At 40.6% G+C, this 15,567-nt stretch overlaps 1 protein-coding gene across 2 annotated transcripts; it reads left to right on the top strand.

Annotated features, from left to right (window-relative positions):
* The first annotated feature begins 3,438 nt into the window (after positions 1-3,438).
* LOC308370104 (myosin heavy chain, fast skeletal muscle-like) lies at positions 3,439-14,920 on the top strand. Of its 2 annotated transcripts, XM_080844674.1 has the most exons (40): positions 3,439-3,476; positions 3,660-3,705; positions 4,464-4,679; positions 4,770-4,913; positions 5,003-5,159; positions 5,265-5,292; positions 5,397-5,505; positions 5,608-5,700; positions 5,793-5,856; positions 5,948-6,046; positions 6,136-6,239; positions 6,356-6,494; positions 6,802-6,920; positions 7,389-7,538; positions 7,630-7,800; positions 7,893-8,193; positions 8,298-8,368; positions 8,470-8,557; positions 8,638-8,755; positions 8,857-8,980; positions 9,082-9,218; positions 9,488-9,743; positions 9,872-10,114; positions 10,211-10,387; positions 10,468-10,613; positions 10,726-10,816; positions 10,907-11,296; positions 11,484-11,729; positions 11,823-12,019; positions 12,123-12,306; positions 12,442-12,607; positions 12,752-12,876; positions 12,991-13,299; positions 13,388-13,591; positions 13,685-13,810; positions 13,897-14,067; positions 14,152-14,256; positions 14,341-14,436; positions 14,550-14,681; positions 14,802-14,920. In XM_080844674.1, exons 3-40 carry the CDS (start codon positions 4,476-4,478, stop codon positions 14,820-14,822), a joined length of 5,805 nt encoding a protein of 1,934 aa, XP_080700800.1. In that variant the 5' UTR covers positions 3,439-3,476; positions 3,660-3,705; positions 4,464-4,475; the 3' UTR covers positions 14,823-14,920. The 2 variants fall into 2 exon arrangements, with proteins under 2 accessions (XP_080700800.1, XP_080700799.1); XM_080844673.1 differs by having other exon boundaries at positions 5,397-5,700.
* Positions 14,921-15,567: the final 647 nt, after the last annotated feature.

The raw sequence follows: 15,567 nt of genomic DNA, 5'->3' as shown, positions 1-15,567 counted from the left end.
GCGGCTCAAGAGCCGGGTCGTAACGCTGCCATGCCATCGAGCCTGGCACATCGTCACACTGACCTCACCTTCGGAAAGGGCACCCTTGCACTTCACGCACACCGGTATTCCTCGCACATCCACCAACTGTACTTCTGGTCACCCTGATGGGCCACTCGGACAGTTGTTCAAGGATATACAAAAATCTCATAATTTCTTTCAGGTGTTTTATTGGTGTCTGCATAAAGCTTTTATGTCTAAATACAAGCATCACTTGTACTCAACAGTTTCATTATTTTGAGTGTTGATTTTCAACATGTGTGAATACATAATTTCTGCTTGTATCTGTTGCATTTTACTTTCCATTCCATGTGAAAAAACTTGTATTAGGTAAATGTGAATGTTAGTAAATTTATGGATGGTAATGTGTTTCACACTTTACAATAAGGCTCCCTTTTGCCAGTTATAAATGTTAGTAACTCATTAATATATGGTGATGTGCTTCACACTTTACAATAAGACTTCCTTTTGCCAGTTATAATTGTTAGTTACTCATTAATATATGGTGATGTGTTTCACACTTTACAATAAGACTTCTTTTTTCCACGCAAGGACCTATTTCCAGATGGGGATCTTGCCAAATAGTGAGCCCAAATTGATGTATAAAAACTGTGTTATTAATGACCTGTAAAGTGTTTACAACCTACTGTAATTAATCACATAATTTTAGACCATTTATAAACTTTTATAAGAGAGCCTTATTGTAAAGTGGTACCAATTTCTCTAAGCATGTAGTTTCTGTAAGAAGGTCTTGCCGGTTCATACTCTGATCTGACCCTAGATCTGACCTCAATATTCTATGTGACTTATTGTGCAGGCCTTGGTTATGTCTAAACTAGACTATTGTAATTTAATTTTAACCAGCCTGCCTGCATGTAAATTGAGATTGTTGCAGGGGATTCAGAATAGAGGAATGGTCAGAATAGAGGAATGGTCTTTGGTCAACCATAGAGGTATGGTCAGAAGAGAGGAATGGTCTTTGATCAACCATAGAGGAATGGTCAGAATAGAGGAATGGTCTTTGATCAACCATAGAGGAATGGTCAGAAGAGAGGAATGGTCTTTGATCAACCATAGAGGAATGGTCAGAAGAGAGGAATGGTCTTTGATGAACCATAGAGGAATGGTCAGAATAGAGGAATGGTCTTTGATCAACCATAGAGGAATGGTCTTTGATGAACCATAGTTCCTCTGGTCGTCACCCTTCACTGGTTCCCCATAGCTGCTAGAATTCCATTTAAATCCCTCAGTGTGGCCTAAAGGAACGCCGCTGGAACGGCACCATCCTATTTAAAAGACATGGTTCAGCTCCATTCCCACTCTGGACCACTTGAGGAGCAGTTGCTGTCTTTGCCGTGTGGAAACAGGTGTAAATTGTCAAAAATACCTCTCTGCGCTTACAGGTTAAAAACGTTTCTGTCGGTCTAATTACTTAATTTGCTAGAGGCCTACACTATAGTAACAGTTTTTATATGCATTATTGTTATTATTTATTGTATTACAAGTTACAAGTATTTTATTTGTCAGATGCACAAAATGACACAGGGTCAGACAGGGCACTGAAATTCTTAAGACAAGGCACTGCCTAAGAGTCTACCATAACTTAACATAACATAGTATAACATGACGTACTCTGAACATAATTTACACATAATAAACATATAATCAGGGTGCGATTTGTCCAAAAAACCAGAGGGGGGATGTTTTTTTTTTTTTATCATGAAAAAAAAAAACAAGCAATACATAGGCAGAATTAGGCATGCATTCATGCTTCATATACATGCATATGTCGATCATGATATGATAATCGCTGCTAGACGCTCAGTTCTTGTGCTCCCTCTCATTCACGTTGAAATACTGAAACCGAAATTGAAACTGAAACTCAACTGTTTTGGACAGAACTCGCTAATTCAGTGAACAAATATTTTCATATTCGTTGTGCAGTAGCCTATACACGGAAATTAGCAAAGCCAGCGAATTCTGAGAATGCCGACAGTTCGGGTAAGGTGAACGTTAGTGCCAGCGATGTAAGCAAGTGTAAGAAAACGCTGTCACAACCTGTCTGTTTTGAGGGTTATCCCCCCCATGTATGAAATTCATCCAGCTGAGGTGGGGATGTAAAAACCAGAGGGGGGGTAAATCCCCCCCACCCCCACCCCCGGCAAATCGCACCCTGCATATAATCACCTAAATAACCTTCATACATACTGAGGAAGTCACAGATAGTGCAATATTTCTGATATGGTATTACTGCTAGTACAAACAGTTAGTTGTAAGTGACAGAGTATGTAGTGTAGTGCAAACAGTAGTATGAAAGTGACAGTGCATGTAAAGTTTTGGTCTGATACATTCTTTGGGTCAGGAGGTCACAAAAGGTGTTCCCTAACATAGGCCTAAATGGTGTGAATAGCGATTGGCTGCACCCTTTTCTTCTTTTAAGAAGACATTGAAGAGGTTGTAGTCGCTCTCTGGCTGGTCTGAGGTGAAAAGACTCAGTGAAACTTGAAGAACTTAATTTTAATAGCAAGCGCTCTCGCCAGAAATCTGACACATAAAAATTCAAGCAATAAAAATGTCAACTGCCCGAAAGGCTTTCCCTGGAAGGTCAGACATATAAATAGTGTCACGAGGCAGTGACAGTGAATTAAACGTGGGGATTTTGTTTAGTTTTTAGTATTTGATTTCTTCTTTTTAAATATTTAAGTGTAGGAGCCTATCGCTTGGGTTTTTAATATCTTGGACAAGCTAAAAATGTGCCTTTAATCAGATAGAACAGTGAAGGTTTGGACAGGAAATGAGATGAAGAGGTGAAGAGTGGGATGAGGAAATGCCAGCAAGTTGGATTCGGGCCTGTCCTCGTGGGAATTCAAGCCTGTATATGGTCGGGGCTACTGCTTGCGCCACAGTGCCTCTTTGGAATACTTTGGAAGATTTCCCTGAAATTGAATAGCTCTTCCCCTGCCAAAAAGGCCTTGCCATGCCATATATGTGTGTGGGGTATAAAAATAATACAGAACATTAACAGTTGTAAGGGTGTTATTTTTTGTAATTAAAGAATATGCAGGCCTACCTACATAAATGGACCAGATTAGGTAAACTCAAAAGTATCACAAGTTAGATATAAATCACATAATTAATGTATATTTGCTGCTCATTTAATAACATGTATAAGTAAACTTGTTAGTGTATCAATGTGTAAAAACAAAATGACACAAATCCTAATCAACAGCTAAACTAATTAAAGTATGGGTGCTGCTCATTTAATAACATGCATAAGTCAATGTGTGTGTGTGTGATCTCATGCTTGACGTGGTGTTTAAATATATCAAACCATTCCAGTATTCCTTATTTGGATCCTGCTTAGTTTGCAGATATTCACAATATAAGGACATGGAGGAACCGAGAAGTTCACAGAGACTAGGGGGTTCCAGTGCACAGTAAGTTGTCACCTGCTTGATTGGTCAGGGAGGAGCTGTACAGCATGGGTGGCTGCATTATGAACTCTGATATTCTCTGTAACATGGGAGAGCTGGATCAGCTTGGCCATGAAATATGTTATGTTTTTAATATTTGCATTTATATATAATATATTGTCTGACCTCTTACTCCCATCATTTTAGACTATTTGACGTTTCTGGACATTTCATCTGGTACTAGGAAGAACAGGTAGGTTTTTCTGCTTTCGTAACCGACTATCTATTCAGTAACTTAAATTACCTTTTCAAATAATAATAAGTAGGCCAAACGCTGCCAAAGAAAACATAAACAGTAACTATAGTAAATACCCTTTCCAGTTTAGTCAAAACAGTCTTTTTCAATCAAATGGGGTTGCATAGATATGCATAATTTTGGTCCATTTTTGGTCCTGAAATCCAAATCTCTGGGCTGTACACAAAGTATTTGGCTGAACAGTTATGACCTATTCTGGCTTTGTAGCTACTTTCATTCAAAAGTGATACCTCCTTTGACCAGGCTTCAGTGAGGTTCTATGAAGACATCACTTCAAATATAAAGAGAAGAGACAATACACTCAGCTTAAACATTTTTGTCACCTACTTTCAGATCTGCCGATGTCTTTCTTCCTTTTTTGGATTTAAAAAGACTGCACTCCATACATCTTGACAAAAGACAAAGACAACATTTTAAATCCGCTAAATAATAAATACCCTTGCATTTTGAATAGCAAGATACCCATGGTTTAATATGAATACCTGTTTCCCACATTAGATAAATTGCAAATATGTACTGTTGCTCTTGACTGCCTCATACACAGTCACTACAAAATACTAAAACAAACATCCAGTTGCTAGTTTGTTAACATCTTTCAGATATGCTATGTTGCAAGGAGTAATTATGTTTCTTACAGTCAGTGGTTATAAGATTTCTTATTACAAAATTACATTTCATGCCTCTTCTTCCAACAGTAAACCTCAACCATGGGGGACGCGGATATGGCCACCTATGGCCCAGCTGCCATTTACCTCCGTAAGCCTGAGAGGGAGAGGCTTGAGGCCCAAGCCATGCCCTTTGATGCAAAGTCAGCTTGTTTTGTAGTTGACAAGGAGGAGTTGTACCTGAAGGCTACAATCAAGAGTAGAGCTGATGGCAAGGTCACTGTGGAAACGCTTATAGAAAAAAAGGTATGTTAGCAAGGCTCTTAGTTAAGAAAATGATTCCATTAAACAGAAAGTTTGTTGCCTTTATCTCTTTATATTGTCCATTTGTTTTAGGAAGTAACCGTTAAGGAGGATGAGATCTTCCCCTTGAATCCTCCCAAGTATGACAAGATTGAGGACATGGCCATGATGACCCACCTCAATGAAGCCTCTGTCCTGTTTAACCTCAAAGAGCGTTACGCAGCATGGATGATCTACGTAAGCGTTATACTTTCTCACAGATAAAAAAAATATGTTTAAAAAAAAATCGAACTGTGAAACCAATTCCCTTTATTTCCTCATTCTAGACCTACTCTGGACTTTTCTGTGCCACTGTGAACCCCTACAAGTGGCTCCCTGTGTATGACCAAGCAGTGGTGGAGGCCTACAGAGGCAAGAAGCGTATGGAGGCCCCACCCCACATTTTCTCTGTCTCTGACAATGCTTATCAGTTCATGCTTCAAGGTAAGCATTCAATTTAAAAGCCACTAAATAATAAGATTTAATTACATATTTGTTCATGTACTAATTCAAAAAACTGATTTATCAAAAATTGCATTTGTCCCACAGACAAGGAGAACCAGTCTGTTCTGATTACGTAAGTGTCAATGCATGACTTAAAACTTTGCATTATCTTCTATGTTATCTTGTGGCACACACAATTCTAATCTGAAAAATTTCAATTTCTTATGTTTAATCTAGCGGAGAATCTGGTGCTGGCAAGACTGTGAACACCAAACGTGTCATCCAATACTTTGCAACAATTGCAGTCAGTGGTGGAAAAAAGGTGCCAGAGCCTGGAAAGATGCAGGTCAGACCCCTTACACAGTTACTGTATGTGCTAATTAGCATAACGCAACACAAACATTCTCTTCATATCAACATATTCCTTGAATGTTTCTTCCACTTGCAGGGCTCTCTTGAAGACCAGATTATTGCTGCTAACCCACTGTTGGAGGCTTATGGTAATGCCAAGACTGTGAGGAATGACAACTCTTCCCGTTTTGTAAGTTCATTTCTTATTTAAACTCTGGCCTCAGTTTTGTGGTTATTTATAAGATAAAATCCTAAAAAAGGATATAATTTTGTCTAAAACAGGGAAAATTCATCAGAATTCACTTTGCCACAACTGGCAAACTGGCTAAAGCTGATATTGAGACTTGTAAGTATAATTAACCTTTTTATATCAACATTTTACATTATTGCTGCCTTAATTTTTTCAAGTTAAAATAGATTCTTCCCCACCTAAATAGACCTGCTGGAAAAGTCTAGAGTGTCATTCCAGCTTCCTGATGAGAGAGGCTACCACATCTTCTTCCAGATGATGACCAACCACAAGCCTGAGATTATTGGTGGGGTTATTATTTTCAACCAACAATCCAAAATCAATACATGTAACTATTAGTTTGCAACAACAAATTATTGCTTTCTCCCTCTTCAGAAATGGCCCTACTCACAAGCAACCCCTATGACTTCCCCATGTGCAGTCAGGGTCATATCACTGTGGCCAGCATTGATGACAAAGAAGAGTTGGACGCCACAGATGTGAGATATCTATGAGTTTTTCTTCTGGACAAAGAATACAATGAGAATGACATTCTTAAAAACACTAACGATTCAAAATAATGATGCGCTTAAACTTCATTCATGCATGGATGCAGGATGCCATTGACATCCTGGGTTTCACTGGAGAGGAGAAAGTCACCATTTACAAACTGACTGGTGCTGTGCTCCATCATGGCAATATGAAATTCAAGCAGAAGCAGCGTGAGGAGCAGGCTGAGCCTGATGGCACTGAGGGTAGGTTTAAAAACTCTACTGAACTTGGGTCAGTTCTAGTGATAACTAGGTAGGTAGTCTTATTCATTGAAGTAATTTCATTAAAAGATAAATTAGCATGTATATTAACTTCAAGTTGTACTTCTGATTATAGTTATTAATATGTTATATTTATTACCTACAACTGAAGCCTGTAAATATATCTACGATGTCATGCATTGGATATGTTTTAGTGGCCTCTCAATTTAGGTTAAGAATTACTTTCCTGGGTAAAATATTGATAACTACTATAACTAAATAACTCACATAAACGCTTTGCTGTTTTAAGATGCTGACAAATGCGCTTACCTCCTGGGGCTGAACTCTGCTGATATGCTGAAGGCTCTGTGCTACCCAAGGGTGAAAGTCGGAACTGAGTATGTCACCAAGGGTCAGACTGTGCCACAGGTAACTCACATACAAGGTTGACTTAAGACCACAAGGATTTTTACATTGTTTGACAATAATTTTACTGCTGGTATTTCCTTTTTCAGGGTTCACACCCTTTATCATTGACAACATTTCAAAACTTTTCAAGGACCTTTAATGAAATCTCCATGAATCTTCACAAGCTAATAAAAAAACTGAATTATATACTTTACAGCACAGCTGGGCCTTAACTCTGAAAGAAAAGTAAATAACAACAACCATTATCCATTGAAGAGTACAATAACATAATTAATTTCATTAGACCTTCATTCAACAAAATGATTATTTCTTGACTTTTCCAGAACTTTCAGTGACTTAACTGACTTTCCTAGCCCTGGAAAATGGGATTTTTAAAACTCCATGACTTTTCCAGGATTTCCATGACAGTGTAAACCCTGCCTTTTCTCATCATAGTAAGTAAGTAGCAATTCTTACATATTGTTTTAGGTCAACAACTCAGTGTCAGCCTTGTCCAAGTCTATCTATGAGAGGATGTTCTTGTGGATGGTCATTCGTATCAATGAGATGCTGGACACCAAGAAGCCAAGTAACTTCTACATTGGTGTGCTGGACATTGCTGGGTTTGAGATTTTCGATGTGAGTTCTAAGATTCTTCACTAACATTATTTGTTTCTAGTGACTTAAGAGTGCCACTCTCAAATAATGTTTGAATATGTATCCAACACAGTACAACAGCATGGAGCAGCTGTGTATCAACTTCACCAATGAGAAACTGCAACAGTTCTTCAACCACACCATGTTTGTCCTGGAGCAAGAGGAGTACAAGAAAGAGGGCATTGTTTGGGCGTTCATTGACTTTGGCATGGACTTGGCTGCCTGCATTGAGCTGATTGAAAGGGTCAGTTTCAATCAATCCAACTAGCACAGTGTTAGATTTGTATAGTTTCATGATGTCCAGTTTTATAACTAAGCAATCTTATTCTTCAACAGCCCATGGGTATCTTTGCCATCCTTGAAGAGGAGTGCATTGTCCCCAAGGCCTCTGACACCACTTTCAAGGACAAGCTGTATGCCCAGCATCTTGGAAAGACCGCAGCCTTTGCGAAGCCCAAGCCTGGCAAAGGCAAGCAGGAGGCTCACTTTTCCATGGCCCACTATGCCGGCATCGTGGAATACAATGTTACTGGATGGTTGGACAAGAACAAGGATCCACTGAACGACACTGTTGTGCAGCTGTACCAGAAGTCAGCAGTCAAACTTTTGCCTGTCCTGTACCCACCTCCTGTTGAGGGTAATAACCTGTTCAAGTCAAAAGGCTAATACACAAATAGTAATTATATATTAGATTCTATGTATATAACTTCATTATTCGATTCATTATTTGCATGTCAACAGAGACTGGTGGTGCTAAGAAGGGTGGTAAGAAGAAGGGTGGCTCCATGCAGACTGTGTCCTCACAGTTCAGGGTTTGTGGTTTAATATCAAGAAGAAAATAATCAATCAATCAATAATTGTCCCAGCACAATTAACTGTATGATTAAAATTGTATACATTCTTGCCTCAACAGGAAAACTTGGGTAAACTTATGACCAACCTGAGGGCCACCCATCCTCACTTTGTGCGTTGTCTGATTCCAAATGAAATTAAGAAACCAGGTAAAGGGCTTTTAGTAAATTAAGACATTATTCAACACCTTGTATTTGCTTGAAAATGTTACATCCCTGTATTTTCACAGGATACATGCAGAACTTCCTGGTCATCCACCAGCTCAGGTGTAATGGTGTACTGGAGGGTATCAGAATCTGTAGAAAGGGTTTCCCAAGCAGAATCATGTATGCTGACTTCAAGCAGAGGTAAACATACAACAATATACAACAATAACTTATAATACACACTTCATATATGTACTGTATTATATGGGTTAAATAATGTTTTTTCTAATAATTGACAACAGATACAAAGTACTGAATGCCAGTGTTATTCCTGAGGGTCAGTTCATTGATAACAAAAAGGCTGCTGAGAAGCTCTTGGGATCCATCGATGTTGATCACGATGAGTACAAGTTTGGACACACTAAGGTGGAGAATGTTTCTATCTTATATCAATTATTATGGATAAATATTGAATAACATTTCTGCTTTCAATCACACACCTCATAATTTTTGTTCTTCTCTTTTAGGTGTTCTTCAAAGCTGGTCTGCTTGGTGTCCTTGAGGAGATGCGAGATGAGAAACTGGTTTCCCTGGTCACAATGACTCAGGCTCTGTGCCGTGCATACTTGATGAGGAGGGAGTTTGTTGCGATGATGGAAAGGAGGTAATGTGTGATTTTGTATGTATTTGGTGGAATCATGCTCAACAAAATGATCTGCCATCAAACATTGCAGGCATTGCAGGCATTGCAGGTTTATTAATTGTAACGCAATAGGTTGTGTTGAATAAATCGACCAATCTCTTATAAATGAAAGTACAACGAACAAGACAGAGATAATTTCCATTAACACACTGTCGGTGTTTAACAGAATCCCTCTGATCTATTCAGTTAGCTTCAACACGGTTTAATCAACAAACCAACCTCTTTTGCAGAGATGCAATCTTCACTATCCAGATGAATATCCGCTCATTCATTAATGTTAAGCACTGGCCATGGATGAAGGTGTACTACAAGATCAAGCCTCTGCTTCAGAGTGCTGAAACTGAAAAGGAGCTGGTTGCCCTGAAGGAGGCACATGCAAAACTCCAAGAGACATTTGCAAAGGTTGATGCCAGGAAGAAGGAGCTTGAGGAGAAGATGGTGGCTATTGTGCAAGAGAGGAATGACCTGCATCTGCAAATGTCATCTGTAAGTGTATACCTGTACAACGGGTAACAGTTCTTCACATCATTGCAATATTCAAATCACTAACCTGTCTAAGAATTAAGTTTTCAATACAAATCAGATTTCATCTTTTCATCTTGTATTTACTGTAGAGCGAAGAGTCTATCAACGATGCTGAGGAGAGGTGTGAGGGCCTGATCAAGAATAAGATCCAGCTTGAGGCCAAAGTTAAGGAGACAACCGAAAGACTGGAGGATGAAGAGGAAATCAATGCTGAGCTGACTGCCAAGAAGAGGAAACTGGAGGATGAGTGCTCTGAGCTCAAGAAGGACATTGATGATCTGGAGCTGACCTTGGCCAAAGTGGAGAAGGAGAAACATGCCACTGAGAACAAGGTTTATATTCTTTAAAAAAAAAAATGAATAATGTTTTATTTTCAAGAGGTCTTCGTGAGGTTTACTGGATATTGATATAAAACTTTCTATGTGTAGGTCAAGAACCTGACAGAGGAGATGGCCTCTCAGGATGAGGCCATTGCTAAGCTGACAAAAGAGAAGAAAGCCCTCCAAGAGGCCCATCAGCAGACTCTTGATGATCTCCAGGCAGAGGAAGACAAAGTCAACACTCTGACCAAGGCCAAGACTAAGCTTGAACAGCAAGTGGATGATGTGAGTTAAGGGACTGTCTGTGTTAAGAAATGCACATATATCATTGTGCTACTTAATTACTTTATACTTTGTTTCTGCAGCTTGAGGGTTCCCTGGAGCAAGAAAAGAAGCTCCGCATGGACCTTGAGAGAGCCAAGAGAAAGCTTGAGGGTGACCTGAAACTGTCCCAGGAGAGTGTCATGGATCTGGAGAATGACAAGCAGCAGTCTGATGAGAAGATGAAGAAGTAATGTAGAATTATATTAGTAACTAATGATTCATGCAAACATGTACTCCTTTTTTAGCCCTTTTTTAGTATAAGAAGCCGTTAACAACAATTTTAATTCACAATTATACAGGAAGGACTTTGAAACAAGCCAGCTCCTTAGCAAGATTGAGGATGAACAATCATTGGGTGCTCAACTCCAGAAAAAGATCAAGGAGCTTCAGGTTTGTTTCACATCTTCAGGACCGAATAGTGTTAAGTGTTTATCATCTGCCTGTTCTTTGTATCACTTATTTCTTTTTAACAACCAATAGGCCCGCATTGAAGAATTGGAAGAAGAGATTGAGGCTGAGCGTGCAGCTCGTGCTAAGGTTGAGAAGCAGAGAGCTGATCTCTCCAGGGAACTTGAGGAGATCAGTGAGAGGCTTGAGGAGGCTGGTGGTGCCACTGCTGCTCAAATTGAGATGAACAAGAAGCGTGAGGCTGAGTTCCAGAAGCTGCGTCGTGACCTTGAAGAGTCCACTCTGCAGCATGAAGCCACTGCTGCAGCTCTCCGTAAGAAGCAGGCTGATAGCGTGGCCGAGCTGGGAGAGCAGATCGACAACCTCCAACGTGTCAAGCAGAAGCTTGAGAAGGAGAAGAGTGAATACAAGATGGAGATTGATGATCTTTCCAGCAACATGGAGGCAGTCGCTAAAGCTAAGGTTTGTGACATGTTAACCTAAATACTCTAGCTTACTCTAACTACAAACAAAATCATACTGCAAACAATGATAGAAAACTTACATATTCTTGTACGTTTTGTATTAAATGTTGTCAAGTAAAATTGTAATAATTGCCATAAATATTTCTGGCTTTTGTGTTGCTTATTCATTTTACTTTCACAAACAGGGAAATCTTGAGAAGATGTGCCGTACCCTTGAGGACCAATTCAGTGAAATCAAGGCCAAGAGTGATGAGGCTGCGCGCCAGGTCAACGACCTCAGTTCTCAGAGAGCAAGACTTCAGACTGAAACTGGTGAACTCGGCCGCCAGGTTGAGGAGAAAGATGCTCTTGTGTCTCAGCTGAGTAGAAGCAAACAGGCTTTCACTCAGCAAATTGAGGAGCTGAAGAGGCTAAATGAGGAGGAGGTCAAGGTACTGATACCCGTGAATGACATGAAAAAATTGGAGTACATAACCCACATTCTGTGAAGCCCTAAATGAACACCATTCATTGTTCACAAACAGGCCAAGAACGCCCTGGCCCACGCTGTTCAGTCTGCACGCCACGACTGCGACCTTCTGAGGGAGCAGTTTGAGGAGGAGCAGGAGGCAAAGGCTGAGCTACAGCGTGGCATGTCCAAGGCCAATAGCGAGGTTGCTCAGTGGAGGACCAAGTATGAAACTGATGCAGTCCAGCGCACTGAAGAGCTTGAGGAGTCCAAGTATGTACCAAACAGTCCAAGAAACACATAGAATGTGGATATGGGTTGTTATGTCTACGATAACCTGCTGACGTCCTCTAACTTAAATCGATTGCATTGTCAGGAAAAAGCTTGCCCAGCGTCTACAGGAGGCTGAGGAACAAATTGAGGCTACCAACTCCAAGTGTGCTTCTCTGGATAAAACCAAGCAGAGACTCCAGGGTGAGGTTGAGGACCTCATGGTGGATGTGGAGAGAGCCAATGGTCTGGCTGCCAACCTTGACAAGAAGCAGAGAAACTTTGACAAGGTTATACCTCTATCTGGAATTTGTTTGATGTTGTAGGACAAACTAGGACTCATATTACATAATATGGACGTATGGATTTTTGGTAGCAGTGTGTCATACGTGAAATTAACCAAAGACATAAACTGTTTTTCAAAGGTTTTGGCAGAATGGAAGCAGAAATATGAGGAGGGTCAGGCAGAGCTGGAGGGTGCCCAGAAAGAGGCTCGCTCTCTCAGCACTGAGATGTTCAAGATGAAGAACTCCTATGAGGAGGCTCTTGATCATCTGGAGACACTTAAGAGGGAGAACAAGAATCTCCAACGTAAGTCAAGATGGCCTTAAAATACTTCCAAATCAAAGCTTGTTAAGAGAAGCTAAAAACTAAATGTTTTATCCTGGAATACTAATCAATAGAAGATTGGCAGATGCTGACTTTGTGTTAAGGGTTTTAAATGTCTTGTTGCAGAGGAGATCTCTGACCTGACCGAGCAGCTTGGTGAGACTGGAAAGAGCATTCATGAGCTGGAGAAGACCAAGAAGACTGTTGAGACTGAGAAGGCTGAGATCCAGACTGCCCTGGAAGAGGCTGAGGTACAAATTCAAAATCCAACAGGATGGAGTGGAGAGATTCAATAGAACATCTTAATAAATCAATCAATTGATCATGTCTTAAAATTCTATGTTTTACACTCAATTTAAAAATAGGGAACTCTTGAGCATGAGGAGTCCAAGATTCTCCGTGTCCAGCTTGAGCTGAACCAGGTCAAGGGTGAGGTTGACCGGAAGCTTGCAGAGAAGGATGAGGAGATGGAGCAGATTAAGAGGAATAGCCAGAGGGTGATTGACACCATGCAGAGCAGCCTGGACTCTGAGGTAAGGAGCAGGAATGATGCCATGAGAATCAAGAAGAAGATGGAGGGAGACCTTAATGAGATGGAGATTCAGCTAAGCCACGCCAACCGCCAGGCTTCTGAGTCCCAGAAACAACTGAGGACAGTCCAGGGTCAGCTCAAGGTCAGTAGTATAAAGATTCAGTGTTTTGATATTACAGTGCTCACACAAATGAATTATAGCAAACACCACACATTTCTCTGTCAACCAGGATGCTCAACTGCACCTTGATGATGCTATCAGAGGACAGGACGAAATGAAGGAGCAGGCTGCCATGGTGGAGCGCAGGAACGGCCTGATGGTGGCTGAGATCGAGGAGCTGAGGGCTGCCCTGGAGCAGACAGAGAGAGGCCGCAAAGTGGCTGAGCAGGAACTGGTAGATGCCAGTGAGCGTGTTGGCCTCCTGCACTCCCAGGTAGAGAATAAAAAAGGTTGTTTAAACCGATACATTAAACAGACAGTTCCAGCATTAAAAATATAACTGAGGTTGTTTATTTCTCCACACTAGAACACAAGTCTGCTGAACACCAAGAAGAAGCTTGAGGCTGACTACCTTCAGGTCCAAGGTGAAGTTGATGACATCGTCCAGGAGGCAAGAAATGCTGAGGACAAGGCCAAGAAAGCCATCACTGATGTAAGTTCTCTTTTTCTGAAACGGAGCATTATATTTAAAAGTATGCTTACTTCTATCATTTAAAAAAACACTATTCCATCATGTAGGCTGCCATGATGGCAGAGGAGCTGAAGAAGGAGCAGGACACCAGTTCTCATCTGGAGAGGATGAAGAAGAACCTAGAAGTCACTGTCAAGGACCTGCAGCACCGCCTGGATGAGGCTGAGAATCTGGCCATGAAGGGTGGCAAGAAACAGCTCCAGAAACTGGAGTCCAGGGTAGGAAACAAAATATGACTCTGAATAAATATGTCATAACAAAACAGGGGTCATGTCTGAAATAGAAATATTTTTCATGTTAAGGTTCGTGAACTGGAAGGTGAGGTTGAGGCTGAACAGAGACGTGGTGTTGATGCTGTCAAGGGAGTCCGCAAATACGAGAGGAGGGTGAAGGAGCTCACCTACCAGGTAAGAAAGCTCTCCTCTTTCTCTAGAACTGCATGCAAAATCTAAGCGGGGAGGACATTTCTTGACAAACTGTTTTCTGTTTAGACTGAAGAGGACAAGAAGAATGTCACCAGACTGCAGGATCTGGTTGACAAGCTGCAGCTGAAGGTCAAGGCCTATAAGAGGCAGGCTGAGGAAGCTGTGAGTATTTTTCTGCCTTTGCTATACAGGAATATATCTGCTACTTTTGCTACGTAACATTGACTCTTGTTTTGTTTTTCTGTATTAATTGCACTCAATTTCATATACAACAGGAGGAACAGGCCAATACTCACCTGTCCAAGTGCAGGAAGGTTCAGAATGAGCTGGAGGAGGCTGAGGAGCGTGCTGACATTGCCGAGTCCCAGGTCAACAAGCTCAAGTCCAAGAGCCGCGATGCTGGAAAGGTAGGATTATGTTTTCTGAACAAACATTACAATAATTTCACCAATAAACTTTGAAAATGTAAGTGTCATTGATTTGTATTTGTCATCTAGTTAATTCATTTCCTTTGTTCTCTTTTAAAGGGCAAGGAGGCTGCAGAGTAAAACCTCTGAATCCATGTCACATTTATCTGGATTAAAGATCCTGGTTTATGTGATTATTCCAACAGTGCATAATGCCTAATAAATAATATATCTGAAAATGAATGTTTGTCTTTTTTCATAAGTTCATTCATATACTTTAGTCAGGGGGCTGATTTTTCTATGACTTTATAACTGGACTGTTGTTTTTTCTATAGGAGGCTGCCTCTATCTTACCTATTAGATTCCACATTCACAAGTCGTCTCATCGTCCTTGGTACTTGAATGAGACGACTTTAGCTGTTGAACTTCATCAGAATTATGACACTGCAGCAGACAATACATGCAACTCTTCACTGCTAAACAGTCTCCACATAAGAGAAGGTCTGCTAACGTCTAACCTTCAGACCATATTTTGCATACTGAACTAGAAGGGCTTCATCCTAAACTGCATGTCAAGCACAGGGATCACATATGAGGGATTTCAACATTTAAAATGTGCAGTTATGATATTTTACCATCTCCTGGCTATGTTTTTGTTTGGCTCTGTCATCTCATTGGGTTTTCTCCAAACCACATGGCTAACTTGGACTTGATAATGGCATCAACAGTTTCAATAACCAACTAATTGAATGGAACTATTATGCAGTGGTCAGGGTGCCGGAGACGGGATGCAAACGGGATGTATGAGAATACAATGACAATAAAGGCTTTCTTTTTCTATTCCTGCTTCTTATCATTGATTGACATATAGAGGGCTTCTGACACA

Source organism: Sprattus sprattus (assembly GCF_963457725.1).
Source record: "Sprattus sprattus genome assembly, chromosome: 9".
Taxonomy (NCBI): domain Eukaryota; kingdom Metazoa; phylum Chordata; class Actinopteri; order Clupeiformes; family Clupeidae; genus Sprattus; species Sprattus sprattus.
Note: the sequence above shows the minus strand (reverse complement) of the source record. Positions and strands in the feature narration are given on the sequence as shown.

Excerpts from the sequence above, each read along its gene's own strand:
- LOC308370104 (XM_080844673.1), top strand. The coding sequence starts at position 4,476 with ATGGGGGACGCGGATATGGCCACCTATGGCCCAGCTGCCATTTACCTC. Across the intron at positions 6,240-6,355 it reads AAGAGTTGGACGCCACAGAT|GATGCCATTGACATCCTGGG; the intron begins GTGAGATATCTA and ends GCATGGATGCAG. Across the intron at positions 14,257-14,340 it reads TGAAGGAGCTCACCTACCAG|ACTGAAGAGGACAAGAAGAA; the intron begins GTAAGAAAGCTC and ends TTTTCTGTTTAG.